The 20,000-nt window shown below is 51.1% G+C and overlaps 1 protein-coding gene and 1 long non-coding RNA gene across 2 annotated transcripts in view; one reads left to right on the top strand and one right to left on the bottom strand.

Annotated features, from left to right (window-relative positions):
• LOC144487740 (GMP reductase 2-like) overlaps positions 1-8,157 on the top strand; it is a gene marked incomplete at its 5' end in the record, with an annotated part of 126,219 nt that extends 118,062 nt beyond the window's left edge. Inside the window, one exon of the mRNA XM_078205811.1 lies at positions 7,747-8,157. Within this exon, the coding sequence (XP_078061937.1) occupies positions 7,747-7,927 (181 nt within the window). The remainder of the gene's footprint in view (positions 1-7,746) is intronic.
• A 6,272-nt stretch (positions 8,158-14,429) lies between these two features.
• LOC144487739 (uncharacterized) lies at positions 14,430-20,000 on the bottom strand. The gene is made up of 3 exons (XR_013496457.1): positions 19,934-20,000; positions 16,516-16,629; positions 14,430-15,525 (listed from the first exon to the last, which is right to left on the bottom strand). It is a non-coding gene; the product is annotated as an uncharacterized LOC144487739 (long non-coding RNA).

Genomic DNA, 20,000 nt, shown 5'->3' with positions numbered 1-20,000 from the left:
CGGCTTCCTGGAGAGGACACATAACATCTCACCATCTAAGGACGTCAAGTGATGGGCCATCACTCAAACCAGCCTCCCATCCATTGACTCTGTCTACACTTCCCGCTGCCTCGGGAAAGCAGCCAATATGATCAAGGACCCCACGCACCCCGGACATTCTCTCTTCCACCTTCTTCCATCGGGAAAAATATATCAAAGTCTGAGGTGACGTACCGACCAACTCAAGAACAGCTTCTTCCCTGCTGCCGTCAGACTTTTGAATGGACCTAGTTTACATTAAGTTGATCTTTCTCTGCACCCTATCTATGACTGTAACACTACATTCTGCACTCTCTCGTTTCCTTCTCTATGAACGGTATGCTTTGTGTAGCGCGCAAGAAACAATACTTTTCACTGTATGTTAATACATGTGACAATAATAAGTCAAATCAACTCACATTTGCTCTACACAAGTGCCGGGCAATGACCATTCCCCAAGGAGAGAATATCTAACCATTGCCCCACTGATATTCAATGGCTTTACCATCGCTGAATCCCTCCCCACTATCAACGTCCTGGGGGTTCCCTTTGATCAGAAACTAAACTGGATCGAATCATATACTGTGGCTACCAGAGCAGGTCAGAGGCTGGGAATCCTGCGGAGAGCAACTCACCTCCACACTCTCCCCAAACCCTATCCAGCATCTACAAGGCCCAAGTCAGGAGTGTAATGGAATACTCCCCACTTGCCTGGATGAGCGCAGCTCCAACAACACTCGAGAAGCTCGACACCGTCCAGGACAAGGCAGCCCCACTTTGATGGGCACCCCATCCACAAACACTCGCTCCCTCCACCACCCACGCACAGTGGCAGCAGTGTGTGTGTGTACCGTCTACAAGATGCACCGCAGCGACTCGCCGAGGCTCCTTCGACAGCACCTTCCAAACACGACACCTCTACCGACTTTTTTTTATTAGTGTCACAAGTAGGCTTACATTAACACCGCAATGAAGTTACTGTGAAAATCCCCTGGTTGCCACACTCTGGCGCCTGTTCGGGTTACACTGAGGGAGAATTTAGCACGGTCAACGCACCTAACTAACACGTCTTTTGACACTAAGGGACAATTTAGCATGGCCAATCCACTTAATCTGCTTATCTTTGGACACAAAAGGACAGTTTACCATGGCCAATCCACCTAACCTGCACATCTTACGGAATGTGGGAGGAAACCGGAGCACCCGGAGGAAACCCACGCAGACACGGGGAGAATGTGCAGACTCCACACGGACAGTGACCCCAAGCCGGGAATCGAACTCGGGACCCTGGTGCTGTGAGGCAGCAGTGCTAACCACTGTGCCACACGAGAAGGACAAGGGGCAGCAGACACATGGGGAACACCACCACCTGCAAGTTCCCCCTCCGAGCCCCACTCACCATCCCGACTTGGGAATATACCGGCCGTTCCTTCACTGGAGCTGGGGTCCAAATCCTGGAACTCCCTCCCTAACGGCACTGTGGGTGTTACCCACACCACACGGGAGACTCCAGTTGATTCAAGAAGGGGCGGCTCACCCACCACCTTCTCGAGTGGCAATGAGGGACGGGCGATAAATGCTGGGCCCGGGAAAGTGACGCCCACGTCCAGCAAAAGAATAAAAAAACCCACAAAACATGACCTGTCCCTTCTGCAGATATTGACGCTGACGGGAGTAAGAGATCAAGTTTAAATATGAAACTAGAAATAGCAGAGCCATCGAGGTGTCCTCCTTGCATCTCAGATTGAAACCTGCAGGACGCAACACGATTGGCTGCCCCTCCAACCGGGATCCCGGCCTTGGATCACTGTCTGTCTGGACGGGTGGTACAGTGGTTCGCAGTGCTGCGTCACAGCACCAGGGACCCAGATTCGATTCCCGATTCCAGGGTCACTGCCTGTGTGGAGTCTGCACGTTCTCCCCATGTCTGCGTGGGTTTCCTCCGGGTGCTCCAGTTTCCTCCCACAGTCCAAAGATGTGCGGGTTAGGTGGATTGGCCATGGTAAAATTGCCCTTGTCAGGGAGACCAGTTCCGGTAAATGTATGGGGTTATGGGGATAGGGCCTGGGTGGGATTGTGGTTGGCGCAGACTCGATGGGCCGAAGGGCCTCCTTCTGCACTGTATGATTCTGTGTGTTTGCACACTCTCCACATGGGTTTCCTCTCACAGTCCTTTCTAGAGGCAGTGCAGCGAAGGTTTACCAGGCTCATTCCTGGGAGGGCAGGTCTGTCATATGAGGAGAGACAGACGTCTCCCACTGCTGTGCTGAGGTGGGGGACAGCGGGGTGGGGGGAGCAATGGGTTAACTGCCAGCTCGTCCAAAGATGCTCTTCCTGAAACTTGCTGGTCCTCTGTCACAAAGAAAATGGCCTTCACAGCGAGAGGATTTGAGTGTAGAGATGGATGCTTCAGCATGAATTGGACAGGCTGAGTGGATAAATGCATGGGCAGATGCAGTATAATGTGGGTAAGTGTGAGGTTATCCACTTTGGTAGCAATAATAGGAAGGCAGATTATTATTTGAATGGGTGTAAATTGAAAGAGGTGGATACTCAGCGAGACTTCAGTGTCCTCATGCATCAGTCGCTGAAAGTAAGTGCGCAGGTACAACAGGCAGTAAACATAGAACATAGAACATAGAAAGCCACAGCACAAACAGGCCCTTCGGCCCACAAGTTGCGCCGATCACATCCCCACCTCTAGGCCTATCTATAGCCCTCAATCCCATTAAATCCCATGTACTCATCCAGAAGTCTCTTAAAAGACCCCAACGAGTTTGCCTCCACCACCACCGACGTCAGCCGATTCCACTCACCCACCACCCTCTGAGTGAAAAACTTACCCCTGACATCCCCCCTGTACCTACCCCCCAGCACCTTAAACCTGTGTCCTCTCGTAGCAACCATTTCAGCCCTTGGAAATAGCCTCTGAGAGTCCACCCTATCCAGACCCCTCAACATCTTGTAAACAAAGGCAAATGGTATGTTGGGCAGCAGAGCGAGAGAATTTGAGTTTACGGCTCGGGATGTTTTGCTGCAATTGTATCGGGCATCGGTGAGGCCACACCTGGAGTATTGTGGGCAGTTTTGGTGTCCTTATCTGAGGAAGGATGTCCTTGCTATAGAGGGAGCACAGCGAAGGTTTACCAGGCTGATTCCTGGGATGGCAGGTCTGTCATATGAGAAGAGGCTAAGTCGGTTAGAACATAGAACATAACAGCGCAGTACAGGCCCTTCGGCCCTCGATGTTGCGCCGACCAGTGGAACCAATCTAAAGCCCCACTAACCTACACTATTCCAATATCATCCATATGTTTATCCAATAACCATTTGAATGCTCTTAATGTTGACGAGTCCACTACTGCTGCAGGCAGGGCATTCCACGCCCTTACTACTCTCTGAGTAAAGAACCTACCACTAACATCTGTCCTATATCTCTCACCCCTCAATTTAAAGCTATGTCCCCTAGTGTTAGCCATCACCATCCAAGGAAAAAGGCTCTCACTATCCACCCTATCTAATCCTCTGATCATCTTGTATGCCTCTATTAAGTCACCTCTTAACCTTCTTCTCTCTAACGAAAACAACATCAAGCCCCTCAGCCTTTCCTCATACGATTTTCCCACCATACCAGGCAACATCCTGGTAAATCTCCTCTGCACCCTTTCCAACACTTCCACATCTTTCCTATAATACGGCGACCAGAACTGTACGCAATACTCCAAATGCGGCCGCACCAGAGTTTTGTACAGTTGCAACATGACCTCCTGGCTCCGAAACTCAATCCCTCTACCAATAAAAGCTAACACACCGTACGCCTTCTTAACAACCCTATCAACCTGGGTGCCAACTTTCAGGGATCTCTGCACATGGACACCCAGATCCCTCTGTTCATCCACATTACCAAGTATCTTACCATTAGCCCAGTACTCTGTATTCCTGTTACTCCTTCCAAAGTGAATCACCTCACACTTTTCCGCATTAAACTCCATTTGCCACCTCTCAGCCCAGCTCTGCAGCTTATCTATGTCCCTCTGTAACCTGCCACTTCCCTCCGCACTGTCTACAACTCCACCAACTTTAGTGTCATCCGCAAATTTACTAATCCATCCTTCCACGCCCTCATCCAGGTCATTAATAAAAATAACAAACAGCAGTGGCCCCAAAACAGATCCTTGCGGTACACCACTAGTAACTGAACTCCAGGATGAATATTTCCCATCAACCACCACCCTCTGTTTTCTTACAGCTAGCCAACTTCTGATCCAAACTGCAAAATCACCCTCGATCCCATGTCTCCGTATTTTCTGCAAAAGTTTACCATGGGGAACCTTCTCAAACGCTTTGCTGAAATCCATATACACCACATCAACCGCTTTACCCTCATCCACCTCTTTGGTCACCTTCTCAAAGAACTCAATAAGGTTTGTGAGGCACGACCTACCCTTCACAAAACCGTGCTGACTATCCCTAATCAAATTATTCCTTTCTAGATTATTATAAATCTTATCTCTTATAATCCTTTCCAATACTTTGTCCACAACAGAAGTAAGGCTCACCGGTCTATAATTACCAGGGTTGTCCCTACTCCCCTTCTTGAACAAGGGGACAACATTTGCTATCCTCCAGTCTTCTGGCACTGTTCCTGTAGACAATGATGACACAAAGATCAAAGCCAAAGGCGCTGCACTCTCCTCTCTAGCCTCCCAGAGAATCCTAGGATAAATCCCATCCGGCCCAGGGGACTTATCTATTTTTACCCTTTCAGAATTGCTAACACCTCCTCCTTATGAACCTCAATCCCGTCCAGTCCAACAGCCTGCATCTCAGTACTCCCCTCAACAACACTGTCCCTCTCCAGTGTGAATACCGACGAAAAATATTCATTTAGTGCCTCTCCTATCTCTTCAGACTCCACGCACAACTTCCCACTACTGTCCTTAGGATTATATTCACTGGAATTTAGAAGAATGAGAGGGGATCTCATAGAAACTTATAAAATTCTAACAGGGTTAGACAGGGTAGATTCAGAAAGAATGTTCCCGATGTTGGGGGGAGTCCAGAACTAGGGATCATAGTTTGAGGATGAGGGGTAAACCTTTTAGGACTGAGGTGAGGAGAAATTTCTTCACCCAGAGGGTGGTGAATGTGTGGAATTCACTACCACAAAGTAGTTGAGGCCAAACCGTTGTGTGATTTCAAGAAGAAATTAGATATAGCTCTTGGGGCTAAAGGGATCGAGGGGAAGGGGGGAATCAGGATATTGAATTGATGATCAGCCATGATCAAAATGAATGGCGGAGCAGGCTCGAAGGGCCTGCTTCTAGTTTCTATGTTTCAGTGAAAGACACACTCCGGCGCCTGTTCGGGTTACACTGAGGGAGAATTTAGCACAGCCAGTGCACCCTAACCAGCACGTCTTTCAGACTGTGGGAGGAAACCGGAGCACCCGGAGGAAACCCACGCAGACACGGGGAGAATGTGCAGACTCCACACAGACAGTGGCCCAAGCCGGGAATCGAACCCGGGTCCCTGGTGCTGTGAGGCAGCAGTTCTAACTGCTGTGCCACTGTGCCGTGACAAGTTGGGGGGCGGTGGTTATGGGGGAGAGGAGAGACAGGGAAGTTGGGCTGAGGCCCACAATCGGATCAACCAATGATCTCTTATTGAATGGGGTAGCAGGCAGGAGGGAGGCCGAGTGGCCTGTACTGCTGCTCTTGAAACCCATGTTCCTGCCAGCCTTCCGAACAGCTCCCCCTTCCCCTTTCTGTGTGTCGGTGTCCGGTGTTGTTGTCTGATAGCGGTCAGGATTCTCCCTCCTCGCCCGCGACTGGGATTCCCGCGTCACGCCGCGGCCAATGGAGATTCAGCTGCTGAGCACCAAATTCTCCACTCTGGCTTGCTGGCGTCAGTGGCGGGGCGAACGAGATCGGAGAATCCCGGCCGGTGTTTCCCTGGGAGAGGGTGTTTGATGTGGTGGTGATGGGCGGGGCAGATATATAAGTCTGTTACTACTTGCTGAAGAGCAAACCCTTGTGAAATTAGCCAGTTGAGGGGAGGCAAAGGGCGGGGGTGCGCGGGAGAAGGGGGCCGCAGCAGCTCTGTCATTCTCCATGACTGAAATAATTTTCTCTGCATTGTCGTGTCTCTCTCACTCTCACCGTCCCTCTGTCTCTCTCACTCTCACCGTCCCTCTGTCTCTCTCTCTCTCTCTCACTCTCACCGTCCTTCTGTCTCTCTCACTCTCACCGTCCCTCTGTCTCTCTCTCTCTCTCTCACTCTCACCGTCCCTGTCTCTCTCTCTCTCTCTCTCACTCTCACCGTCCCTCTGTCTCTCTCTCTCTCACTCTCACCGTCCCTCTGTCTCTCTCTCTCACTCTCACCGTCCCTCTCTCTCTCTCTCTCACTCTCACCGTCCCTCTGTCTCTCTCTCTCTCTCTCACCGTCCCTCTGTCTCTCTCTCACTCTCACCGTCCCTCTGTCTCTCTCTCTCTCCCTCACTCTCACCGTCCCTCTGTCTCTCTCTCTCTCTCTCTCTCACCGTCCCTCTGTCTCTCTCTCTCACTCTCACCGTCCCTCTGTCTCTCTCTCTCACTCTCACCGTCCCTCTGTCTCTCTCTCTCTCTCACTCTCACCGTCCCTCTCTCTCTCTCTCTCTCTCTCTCACCGTCCTCTGTCTCTCTCTCTCACTCTCACCGTCCCTCTGTCTCTCTCTCTCTCTCTCACTCTCACCGTCCCTCTGTCTCTCTCTCTCTCACCGTCCCTCTGTCTCTCTCACTCACTCTCACCGTCCCTCTGTCTCTCTCTCTCTCTCACTCTCACCATCCCTCTGTCTCTCTCTCTCTCTCACCGTCCCTCTGTCTCTCTCTCTCTCTTACTCTCACCGTCCCTCTCTCTCTCACTCTCACCGTCCCTCTGTCTCTCTCTCTCTCACTCTCACCGTCCCTCTCTCTCTCTCACCGTCCCTCTGTCTCTCTCTCTCTCTCACCGTCCCTCTGTCTCTCTCTCTCTCTCTCACCGTCCCTCTCTGTCTCTCTCTCTCTCTCACCGTCCCTCTGTCTCTCTCACTCTCACCGTCCCTCTGTCTCTCTCTCTCTCTCACCGTCCCTCTCTGTCTCTCTCTCACTCTCTCCGTCCCTCTCTGTCTCTCTCACCGTCCCTCTGTCTCACTCTCTCTCTCACCGTCCCTCTCTGTCTCTCTCTCACTCTCACCGTCCCTCTGTCTCTCTCTCTCTCTCACTCTCACCGTCCCTCTGTCTCTGTCTCTCTCTCTCTCTCACCGTCCCTCTGTCTCTCTCTCTCACTCTCACCGTCCCTCTGTCTCTCTCTCTCTCTCACTCTCACCGTCCCTCTCTGTCTCTCTCTCTCTCTCACCGTCCCTCTGTCTCTCTCACTCTCACCATCCCTCTGTCTCTCTCTCTCTCTCACCGTCCCTCTCTCTCTCTCTCTCACTCTCACCGTCCCTCTCTCTCTCTCACCGTCCCTCTCTCTCTCTCTCTCACTCTCACCGTCCCTCTCTCTCTCTCTCACTCTCACCGTCCCTCTCTCTCTCTCTCTCACTCTCACCGTCCCTCTCTCTCTCTCTCTCACTCTCACCGTCCCTCTCTCTCTCTCTCTCACTCTCACCGTCCCTCTCTGTCTCTCTCTCACCGTCCCTCTCTGTCTCTCTCTCTCTCTCACCGTCCCTCTCTCTCTCTCTCTCTCTCTGTCCCACCCCCTCATTTGCAGGGCTTCGGAAGGGAAGACGGTGGAGGTGGAATTCAAAGGAGACGTGGAGGGGACGATCCGAGACATTCTTGGTGGTGTGCGCTCCACCTGCACCTACGTGGGAGCCGCCAAGCTGAAGGAGCTCAGCAGGAGGACCACCTTCATCCGGGTCACGCAGCAGCTCAACACCACCTTCAACTAGAGCCCACCCTGGGCCGACAACCCCCTTTCATTCCAACGCTGTCTAATTGCTTTATAATTCCCTCCCCCCCTTCACTCAATTACATTCCACACAGCATCCACCACCCGCAAACACATCCACCCCCTGCAAACACACCCACCCCCCCGCAAACACACCCACCCCCCCGCAAACACACCCACCCCCCCCGCAAACACACACACCCCCCGCAAACACACACACCCCCCGCAAACACATCCACCCCCCGCAAACACACCCACCCCCCCGCAAACACATCCACCCCCCGCAAACACACCCACCCCCCCCGCAAACACATCCACCCCCCCGCAAACACATCCACCCCCCGCAAACACATCCACCCCCCGCAAACACATCCACCCCCCCGCAAACACATCCACCCCCCGGCAAACACATCCACCCCCCGCAAACACATCCACCCCCCGCAAACACACCCACCCCCCGCAAACACACCCACCCCCCCGCAAACACATCCACCCCCCGCAAACACATCCACCCCCCGCAAACACATCCACCCCCCCGCAAACACACACACCATTCAGAGTCTCTGTATCTAACCCCGTGCTGTACCTGTCCTGGGAGTGTTTGATGGGGACAGTGTAGAGGGAGCTTTACTCTGTATCTAACCCCGTGCTGTACCTGTCCTGGGAATGTTTGATGGGGGACAGTGCAGAGGGAGCTTTACTCTGTATCTAACCCCGTGCTGTACCTGTCCTGGGAATGTTTGATGGGGGACAGTGCAGAGGGAGCTTTTCTCTGTATCTATCAATAATGCTAATCCGACATTCAGTACTGGATGGGTGGACCTCGCCTCCAGTTGAGTATCGGGGGAAAGACTATTTTTACCTCGGTAATGTTCTCTGACATTGTTGTTGTTCTCCCCCCCCCCCCCCGAAAGTTCGGCCGTGCCTTCGTTATCTCTGAACTCGACTATGCAACGTGCTCCCAGGCGCCTTTCTCTACCCTCCGTGAACTTTATAGCTCATCCGAAATCCTGCTGCCTCCCACCCGTATCCCAGCTAACGGCACATCCCCTCATCAGCACCTTTTCACCCCTTTTCAAATCCCACCCTGGCCTTCACTGCTTCCTGCTCCCACCTCTCTCCTGCCCCCATCCCCATCTCCAGAATCTGCTCCACCTCATGATCCTCCACACACACCCCGCGCTCCTCTGACCTCCCAATTTTTTTTTTTAATCGCTCCGCCGTTGGCGGCCGTGCCTCCAGCTAAGTTTCAATTAGATCTCCCCTCATCCTTCTAAACTCCATCGAGTATAGACTCAGGCGCTCTTCATATGACAAACCCTTCATGCCTCATTCTTGTGAACCTCCTCTGGACCCTCCTCCAAGGCCAGCACATCCTCCCTTCGGTCTGGGGGCCCAGAACTGCTCACAATATTCCAAATGGGGTCTGACCAGAGCCTTATGCATTCTCAGCAGTCCATCCCTGCTCTTGTATTCTCGCCCTCTCGAAATGAATGCTAACGTTGAATTTGCCTTCCTAACTGCCATTACACAACCCTCATCTCTGTCCTAAAAGGGTGTTCCCTCCCCCAAGGCCAGTACATCCTTCCTTAGATATGGGGGCCCAAAACTGTTCACAATATTCCAAATGAGTTCCCTCACTGAAACTCTCCGTCTCTCCCCTCCTTTAAGACGCTCCTTAAAACCAACCCCTTCGACCGAACTATTGAGTGATTGGAGCAAGAATGTCCTTCCGTGGTGTTATCGAACACAAACTACAGCACAAACAGGCCCTTCGGCCCACAAGTTGTGCCGAACACGTCCCTACCTACTAGGCTTACCTATAACCCTCTATCTTACTAACTTCCATGAACTTATCCAAAAGTCTCTTAAAAGACCCTATCGAATCCGCCTCCACCACCACTACCGGCAGCCGATTCCACGCACCCACCACCCTCTGAGTGAAAAACTTACCCCTAACATCTCCTCTGTACCTACTCCCCAGCACCCTAAACCTGTGACCTCTTGTGGCAACCATTCCAGCCCTGGGTAAAAGCCTCTGAGAATTCACTCTATCAATACCTCTCAACATCTTATACACCTCTATCAGGTCACCTCTCATCCTTCGCTTCTCCAAGGAGAGAAGACCGAGCTCCCTCAGCCTATCCTCATCAGGCATGCCTCCTAATCCAGGCAACATCCTTGTAAATCTCCTCAATTGTGTTGTGTCACAATTTGCTCCTGAGGGTGTTGATGTAACGGTTTGAATGTGAGTCATTGTGCTGTACCCTTTGGCAAAACAATTAAACTAAATCAAATTGACCAAGAGGATAAATCAAAAGGGGTAGCCCCCAAAAAGAAGGAAAGCGCCCGATACAAAAGTCAAAGTAGAAAGGAAACTTAGAACATAAGAACTAGGAGCAGGAGTAGGCCATCTGGCCCCTCGAGCCTGCCCCGCCATTCAATAAGATCATGCCTGATCTTTTCGTGGACTCAGCTCCACTTACCCACCCGCTCACCATAACCCTTAATTCCTTTACTGTTCAAAAATGTATCTATCCTTGCCTTAAAAACATTCAATGAGGCAGCCTCAACTGCTTCACCGGGCAGGGAATTCCACAGATTCACAACCCTTTGTGTGAAGAAGTTCCTCCTCAACTCAGTCATAAATCTAATCCCTCCTATTTTGAGGCCATGCGCCCTAGTTCTAGTTTCACCTGCCAGTGGAAGGTGAAAATATGCAACCCAGTGAGGAAACTGCACTAGTTGTGTGAACAATAGAGAATATTTATAAACCTAAATGAGAACCACATACAAGAGCAGATATAATACTCTACAAAACTTAGGGATACGGATTGCTATATACACAATTTTATATCAAACTATCCCTTTGTCACCAGAACTACCTACATTTTACCCGAACTCTCAGACACCTCTTTTACCAAATGACATCCAGTGTTAAGTAACTCACAGAGTTATAGAGGTTTGCAGCATGGAAACAGGCCCTTCGGCCCAACTTGTCCATGCCGCACTTTTTTTTAAACCCCTAAGCTAGTCCCAATTGTCCATGTTTGGCCCATATCCCTCTATACCCATCTTACCCTTGTAACTGTCTAAATGCTTTTTAAAAGATTGTACCCATCTCTACTACTACCTCTGGCAGCTCGTTCCAGACACTCACCACCCTCGGAGTGAAAAAATTGCCCCTCTGGACCCTTTTGTATCTCTCCCCTCTCACCTTAAACCTGTGCCCTCTAGTTTTAGACTCCCCTACCTTTGGGAAAAGATGTTGACTATCTAGCTGATCTATGCCCCTCATTACTTTATAGATCTCTGTAAGATCACCCCTAAGCCTCCTACGCTCCAGGGAAAAGAGTCCCAGTCTATTCAGCCTCTCCTTATAACTCAATCCATCAAGTCTCGGTAGCATCCTAGTAAATCTTTTCTGCACTCTTTCTAGTTTAATAATATCCTTTCTATAATAGGATGACCAGAACTGTACGCAGTATTCTAAGTGCGGCCTTACCAATGTCTTGTACAACCTCAACAAGACATCCCAACTCCTGTATCCAATGTTCTGACCGATGAAACCAAGCATGCTGAATGCCTTCTTCACCACTCTGTCCACCTGTGACTGCACTTTCAAAGAGCTATGAACCTGTACCCCTAGATCTCTTTGTTCTGTAACTCTCCCCAATGCCCTACCATTAACTGAGTAAGTCCTGCACTGGTTCAATCTACCAAAGTGAATCACCTCACATTTATCTAAATTAAACTCCATCTGCCATTCATCGGCCCACTGGCCCAACTGATTGAGATCCCGTTGCAATCTGAGATAACCTTCTTCACTGTGACTCCGTGGTCTAAGTCCAGTAAATAATTACCACACACAGGTTAAGGTGGCCACATCTGGGAAATAAATGGTCTGCTGGTTCAGTGAAGATGGAAAATGGCCACTCCTCCAGGGAGACTATAACTGCAAATTGCTGTGGTTCTGGTGTTAACTGTCTCTCTTGTCTTCCTAGTTCTACAGTCATACCATTTCTTTCCCTTTGATTTTATCCCCCTCGGGGAGTCAGCTTTTGGCAGGTACCTTATCTCTCCACTTCTCCAGCCCATTGTTTTCTCGAGTCTCACACGTAAGATGCTTATTTCCCACCGCTTGGCTAATTTACATCTCATCATTCCTCCATCCATCTGCCTCTAATCAAAACCGTTTTTACTTGTTTTTTCCAATCTTCATTTTCCCCAATTCTTAACCCAATTATTAAAAATGCAACTTCTTAATTTGAAAGACTATTTTCTCGAGTTTTTTAAAAAATCGGTTCTTCCTTATCAAACATGACAAAGATTTAAAAGCATGCATTCGTGGTATCATAGAATCCCTACAGTGCAGAGGGAGGCCATTCGGCCCATCGTGCCTGCATCGACAACAATCCCACCCAGGCCCTATCCCCATAACCCCACATATTTACTCTAGCTAATCCCTCTGACACCAAGGGGCAATTGTAGCATGGCCAATCCATCTAACCTGCACATCTTTGGACTGTGGGAGGAAACCGGAGCACCCGGAGGAAACCCCCGCAGACACGGGGAGAACGTGCAGACTCCGCACAGACAGTGACCCGAGGCTGGGATCGAACCCGGGTCCCTGGCGCTGTGAGGCAGCAGTGTCAACCAATGTGCCACCTGTGCCACCATAAAATATACTCCAGAGTATTTACGCCCTGTGGTCTCTTTTACATTGGTGATAACGCACCTTCAGTGATGTTCTCTCTCCCAGCCATGTAAATAATTTTTAAATTAACCGGTAGTGATAACAAACCCCATGGAAATAACCTGGTATTCCGATCTCAAAATTTCTCCAGAAACTTTAGGGGATTGTGGACCGTATATACGAGTGCCTTTGCCGGTTTACTAATCTCGAAATATGGTGATGCCAATTATCAATCATAGAATACCTCAGTTGGTGCCAATTAAACTCCCTCGAGAAGCGCTCTACAGGCTTCTCAAATCCAGGTCCATCTTTTTGCAACAACATAATGTCACTCACATCCACAGCTAGTTTAAACTGTGTCATAATTTCATAGAATCCCTCCAGTGCAGAAAGAGGCCATTCGGCCCATCGAGTCTGCAATAATCACAATCCCACCCAGGCCCTATCCCGTATCCCCATATTTACCCTGCTAATCCCCCGGATACTAAAGGGCAAGTTAGCATGGCCAATCCACCTAACCTATACATCTTTGGACACTAAGGGACAATTTAGCACGGCCAATCCACCTAACCTATACATCTTTGGACACTAAGGGGACAATTTAGCACGGCCAATCCACCTAACCTATACATCTTTGGACACTAAGGGGACAATTTAGCATGGCCAATCCACCTAACCTATACATCTTTGGACACTAAGGGGACAATTTAGCACGGCCAATCCACCTAACCTATACATCTTTGGACACTAAGGGACAATTTAGCACGGCCAATCCACCTAACCTGCACATCTTTGGATACTAAGGGACAATTTAGCATGGCCAATCCATCTAACCTGCACATCTTTGGACACTAAGGGACAATTTAGCATGGCCAATCCATGCAACCCACACATCTTTGGACACTAAGGGACAATTTAGCACGGCCAATCCACCTAACCTATACATCTTTGGACACTAAGGGGACAATTTAGCATGGCCAATCCACCTAACCTATACATCTTTGGACACTAAGGGGACAATTTAGCACGGTCAATCCACCTAACCGATACATCTTTGGACACTAAGGGACAATTTAGCACGGCCAATCCACCTAACCTGCACATCTTTGGACACTAAGGGACAATTTAGCATGGCCAATCCATGCAACCCACACATCTTCGGACACTAAGGGACAATTTAGCATGGCCAATCCATGCAACCTACACATCTTTGGACACTAAGGGGCAATTTAGCGCGGCCAATCCACCTAACCTGCACATCTTTGGACACTAAGGGGCAATTTAGCATGGCCAATCCACCTAACCTGCACATCTTTGGACACTAAGGGACAATTTAGCATGGCCAATCCACCCAACCTGCACATCTTTGGATACTAAGGGTTTAAAGTTTATTTATTAATGTCACAAGTAGGTTTACATTGACACTGCAATGAAGTTACTGTGAAATTCCCCGAGTGAAAATCCGGCGCCTGTTCGAGTACACTGAGGGAGAATTTATCATGGCCAATGCACCTAACTAGCACTGTGGGAGGGAACCCACGCAGACACGGGGAGAACATGCAGACTCCACATAGACAGTGACCCAAGCTGGGAAATGAACCCAGGGCCCTGGCGCTGTGAGGCAGCCGTGCTAACCACTGCGCCACCGTGCTATCCAGCTTGGGCGGTGACCTTACCACCAGGCCATCGTCTCTCTCCCACCCACTAAAGGGAGACAGTAACTAGGAGGGTAAAATATAGACCTGGTCACACACGGCAGACTCATCCAACCCCAACGCTCTCGCCAGGAATGAGTCCCACGCACAGATTGTTTGATGAGTTTATTGAGAATGAATCAATTCAACTTCCCGGCAGAATTTCCACTTCTTAAAAAAAACAGTACAAGACAGAAATGCAGGAGGAGGAAAATACTGGAACACGGGTTCCAACCAGTACCACCCCCCCCCCCTCCCGCCACTAGTCCCTCCCTCGCCAGTCTCTCAGACCCCCAAAACTGATTGGATCTCATCTCCTGAATGGCCAATCCCAACCTCCCCGCCCCATCCCACTCGTACCCACTGGATTCAGACGGTGGGGGGCATCTGCTACCTCAGGACAGCCCCCCCAAGAGGCGGAAGGGCCGAGCCATTTGCCCTCAAAGAGTCGCTGCGTCTTCGGATCCCGGAGAGACGGGGCAATGCCTCCGACCAGGGTGGCACTCCCTCGATAGCAGCGGTCTGGGTGATGGGTCTTGACCCTCCGCAGGGTGTGGGGGGGGGAAGACTTGAACCCGTGACCTTTAAACCCAGAGGTGTGTATGTCACAATGGGGGGGTGCGAATCGGGCACCCACGCTTACCCGGGTGGGTGACACATCTTGCTATCGAGGAATCTGCACCCCCCCCCTACCCACCCCGCCAACCACCCCCCCTCCCCCAACACACACACAAAATCGGAGCAAGGCGAGTTCTTCTCCTGCCTTCAGAGAGCTGGAGGACTCTGTCGCCCCCCCTCTCTCCAAAAACTTCCTCCATGGCAAACACGTCAACCCCTCACAGCAAATGAGGTGGGGTGGGGAGAGAGAGCGGACAACTGCTTTCCATCAGCCGCCTGCGAACAGGCTCCCCAACGGAGACGTTCACCCGGGGACATCGCCAACACGGGCTGGGACAGAGACCACACACTGCGACGCAGGGGTGGAGGGAGAAGAAATGTAGCCCGAGCCAACGGAGAGACAACACATGTGGGGAAGGGGGGGGAAAACGGGTAAACGCTCTACCATACGAACCCAATGGGGGGGGGAACGGGGGGGCGGTGCCTGAGGGGAGAACGGACATCTGAGCGTTGGAGAGTTTGGGGAGGACACCCCACCGCCATGGAAAGACGCCCGTGCTCACAGTCCATCGGTCAGCTCACTACCGGTCTCTGGAACAGAACAGAGGGGAAGAGGGTTGAGTGGTCAGTGATCTTGGGAGGGTAAACAGTCACGGTCAGGAATTCAAAGAGGATCGGGGGAAAACATTGGCTGGACTTCATTCCTAGAAACTAGAGACAGGAGGAGGCCATTCGGCCCTTCGAGCCTGTTCCGCCATGCATTTTGATCATAGCTGATCATCAAACTCAATATCCTGATCCCTCCCGCCCCCAGTTCCCACTTAAATCTCCGCTGATTTCATGGAATTGTTGAATCTCTGCAGTGCAGAAGGAGGCCATTCGGCCCATCGAGTCTGCACCGACCACAATCCCACCCAGGCCCGAATCCTGTCACCCCTCATATTTACCCTGCTAATCCCCATGACACTAAGGGGCAATTTAGCATGGCCAATCCACCTAACCTGCACATCTTTCGGACTGGGAGGAAACCAGAGCACCCGGAGGAAACCCACGGGGAGAACGTACAAACCCCACACAGTCACCCAAGCGGGGAATTGAACCTGGCATGGTGTTGTAACGCAGCAGTGCTAACCACTGTGCCACCCGCCTAAGTCTCTACTTCCCCAGCAACCCCTGCCCCCACCCAAAACCTCAAAGTAAGTTCTCGAACATCATTAAACAATTTGGACTTTTATACTCGCTGGACTTTGGGCTAGCACTGCGGCCTCACGTGGCCAGGGAGCAGAGTTCAATCCCGGCCTCGGGCCACTGTCCACGTGAAGTCCGCACGTTCTCACCCCCTTGTCTGCGTGGGTTTCCTCAGGTGCTCTGGTTTCCTCCCACCAGAAGAGCTGGTTAGGTGCTGCCCGCAACGGTGGGCTCGAAGCGGCGGACTTTTGACTGACCGTCACCCCAGCGGCCCACTCCCTGACACAGGTAAGGAATTAACCAAAACGCCAATTCCACCCCCACAACAACAACCCTCCTCAATTGCGTCCCCCCAGTGAAGCCCTTCCCCTTCGCTCGCACGGGAGGACTCACCTTCAGCCTCTCCAGGGCAACATAACAGGGGTGTACGGCCAGCGGACAGAGATGCTGAACCAGAGTCGGAATGTAGGTGTTGTGCTTGGTCCTGTGGTAAAGTTGCAGAGGGCTCTAAGAGTTGGGGAGGAGAGAAGAGGGGGTGGGGTTAAGAACAGAGGGGATGGGATTAGGGCTCAGTCATTACACATCAATTCTCCGCCCATGGGCTGGAGTGTGGGGGGTGCACACCCCCCCAGGCTCCAACACAATGACTTCTCAAACAACCTCACCACGGCCAACCAAGCAGTGCCAACGAAACAATCCGTCACATCAAGGTTCAGAGAGCTTGGCGAAGATAGGGATCTAGATGAGTATACGGCTTGTAGGAAGGGACTGAAGAAGGAAATTAGGAGAGCCAGAAGGGGTCACGAGAAGGCCTTGGCAGGTAAGATTAAGGAGAACCCTAAGGCGTTCTATAAATATGTGAAAAGTAAAAGGATGAGACGTGACGGAATAGGGCCTATAAAAGGTGAAGGCGGGAAAGTCTGTACGGAACCAGTAGAAATAGCAGAGGTGCTCAATGAGTACTTTGCCTCGGTTTTCACAGAGGAGAAGGACCTGGGTGGATGTACTGCGGGCTTGCGATGGACTGAAAAGATTGAGTATGCGGACTTTAAGAAAGAGGTTGTGCTGGAATCTTTGAATGGCATCAAGATAGATAAGTTGCCGGGTCCGGATGGGATGTACCCCAGGTTACTGTGGGAGGTGAGGGAAAAGATTGCAGAGACTCTGGCGATAATCTTTGCGTCGTCGATGGAGACGGGAGAGGTGCCGGAGGATTGCGGATGTGGTTCCTATTTTCAAGAAGGGGAATAGGGATAGCCCAGGAAATTACCAACCGGTGAGTCTAATCTCAGTGGTTGGTAAACTGATGGAGAAGATCCTGAGGGACAGGATTTATGAGCATTTAGAGAGGTTTAGTATGCTCAAGAATACTCAGCATGGCTTTGTCAAAGGCAGATGGTGCCTTACGAGCCTGGTGGAGTTCTTCGAAAATGTGACTAAACACATTGACGAAGGGAAAGCGGTAGATGTGGTTTATATGGATTTTAGCAAGGCGTTCGATAAGGTCCCCCATGCAAGACTTCTCGAAAAAGTGAGAGGGCATGGGATCCAAGGGGCTGCTGCCCTGTGGATCCAGAACTGGCTTGCCCAAAGGAGGCAGAGAGTGGGTATAGATGGGTCTTTTTCTAAATGGAGGTTGGTCACCAGTGGTGTGCCCCAGGGATCTGTTCTGGGACCCTTGCTGTTTGTCATTTTCATAAATGACCTGGATGAGGAAGCGGAGGGATGGGTTGGTAAGTTTGCCGACGACACGAAGGTTGGTGGGGTTGTGGATAGTCTGGAGGGATGTCAGAAGTTACAGAGGGATATAGATAGGATGCAAGACTGGGCGGAGAAGTGGCAGATGGACTTCAACCCAGATAAATGCGTAGTGGTCCATTTTGGCAGGTCAAATGGGATGAAGGAATACAATATAAAGGGAAAGACTCTTAGTACTGTAGAGGATCAGAAGGACCTTGGGATCCAGGTCCATAGGACTCTAAAATCGGCCCCGCAGGTGGAGGAGGTGGTTAAGAAGGCGTATGGTGTGCTGGCCTTTATCAATCGAGGGATTGAGCTTAGGAGTCCGGGGATAATGATGCAGCTATATAAGACCCTCGTCAGACCCCACTTGGAGTACTGTGCTCAGTTCTGGTCGCCTCATTACAGGAAGGATGTGGAAAAGATTGAAAGGGTGCAGAGGAGATTTACAAGGATGTTGCCTGGATTGAGTGGCATGCCCTATGAGGATAGGCCGAGGGAGCTCGGTCTTTTCTTCTTGGAGAGACGTAGGATGCGAGGAGACCTAATAGAGGTATATAAGATGTTGAGAGGCATAGATCGGGTGGACTCTCAGAGGCTTTTTCCCAGGGTGGAAATAGCTGCTACGAGAGGACACAGGTTTAAGGTGCTGGGGGGTAGGTACAGGGGAAATGTTAGGGGGAAGTTTTTCACACAGAGGGTGGTGGGCGAGTGGAATCGGCTGCCGTCAGTGGTGGTGGAGGCAAACTCAATAGGGTCTTTTAAGAGACTCCTGGATGAGTACATGGGACTTGGATGGAGGGTTATAGGTAGGCCCAAAAGGTAGGGATATGTTCGGCACAACTTGTGGGGCCGAAGGGCCTGTTTTGTGCTGTAGTTTTTCTATGTTTCTATCAGGACTGCGCGCGCGTACACTCACGCACACACGCCGACACTCGCGCACTCTTCCGCACACTCGCAAGTATTGACACTCTCGCACACACACACTGACACTTGTGTGCACACGCACTCTTGCGCGCACACATTCACATAAACACACACACACACAAACACACACACACAAACACACACACACAAACACACACACACACAAACACACAAACACACACAAACACACACAAACACACACACACACACACACACACAAACACAAACACACACACACACAAACACACACACACACACACACACACAAACACACACACAAACACACACACACACACACACACACACACACACACACAAACACACACACACAAACACACACACAAACACACACACACACACACACACACACAAACACACACACACACAAACACACACACACACAAACACACACACACACACAGACACAAACACACACACACACAGACACACACACACAAACACACACACACACACACACACACACACACACACACACACACACACACACAAACACACACACACACACACACACACACACAAACACACACACAAACACACACACACACACACACAAACACACACACACACACACACACACACACACACACAAACACACACACACACAAACACACACACACACAAACACACACACACACACACACACACACAAACACACACACACACACACACACAAACACACACAAGTGGTTCCCAAAAGCAGTCACTGGACAGTGAACAGGAGGCAATTTCTGACAATTCACCACCACCTCCACGACGCCCCACCCCATGGCCAGGATTCGCCCGCGCCCTGGGGCTCAGCCTATGTTTAGCAGACATGGCCATTCCCCAGGATGGGGGGGGGGGGGTGACTGCAGCTGCTGTGACTCTGGGCTCGAGGAGGGGGCCCCGAGTCAAAGCGGTGAGGACAGTCGCGATGCCAGGTGGGTGGAAGAGGCCGGGTGCTGGAGGGAGAGTGAACCGAGGAGCAGGCCGAAAGGAGGAAGAGAACTGATTCACGCTCCCCCTCGCTGGCGAACGTCATTCCCCCCCCCACCACCCCCCGCCCCACCCCACTCCCCCACTCCCCCACCTCGCCACTGCCCACAACCACCCCAGTAGCGATAAAGGCAGACTGGCCTCTCACCTGCCCACCTAGGCAAGCGGTGAGAGGGTCACGACCCTCGTCCTCCGAGTCAGAGATAACGTCTGCC

This window comes from Mustelus asterias, unplaced genomic scaffold (genome assembly GCF_964213995.1).
Source record: "Mustelus asterias unplaced genomic scaffold, sMusAst1.hap1.1 HAP1_SCAFFOLD_1012, whole genome shotgun sequence".
Classification (NCBI taxonomy): Eukaryota; Metazoa; Chordata; class Chondrichthyes; order Carcharhiniformes; family Triakidae; genus Mustelus; species Mustelus asterias.
This window is presented reverse-complemented; position numbering and strand designations above follow the sequence as displayed.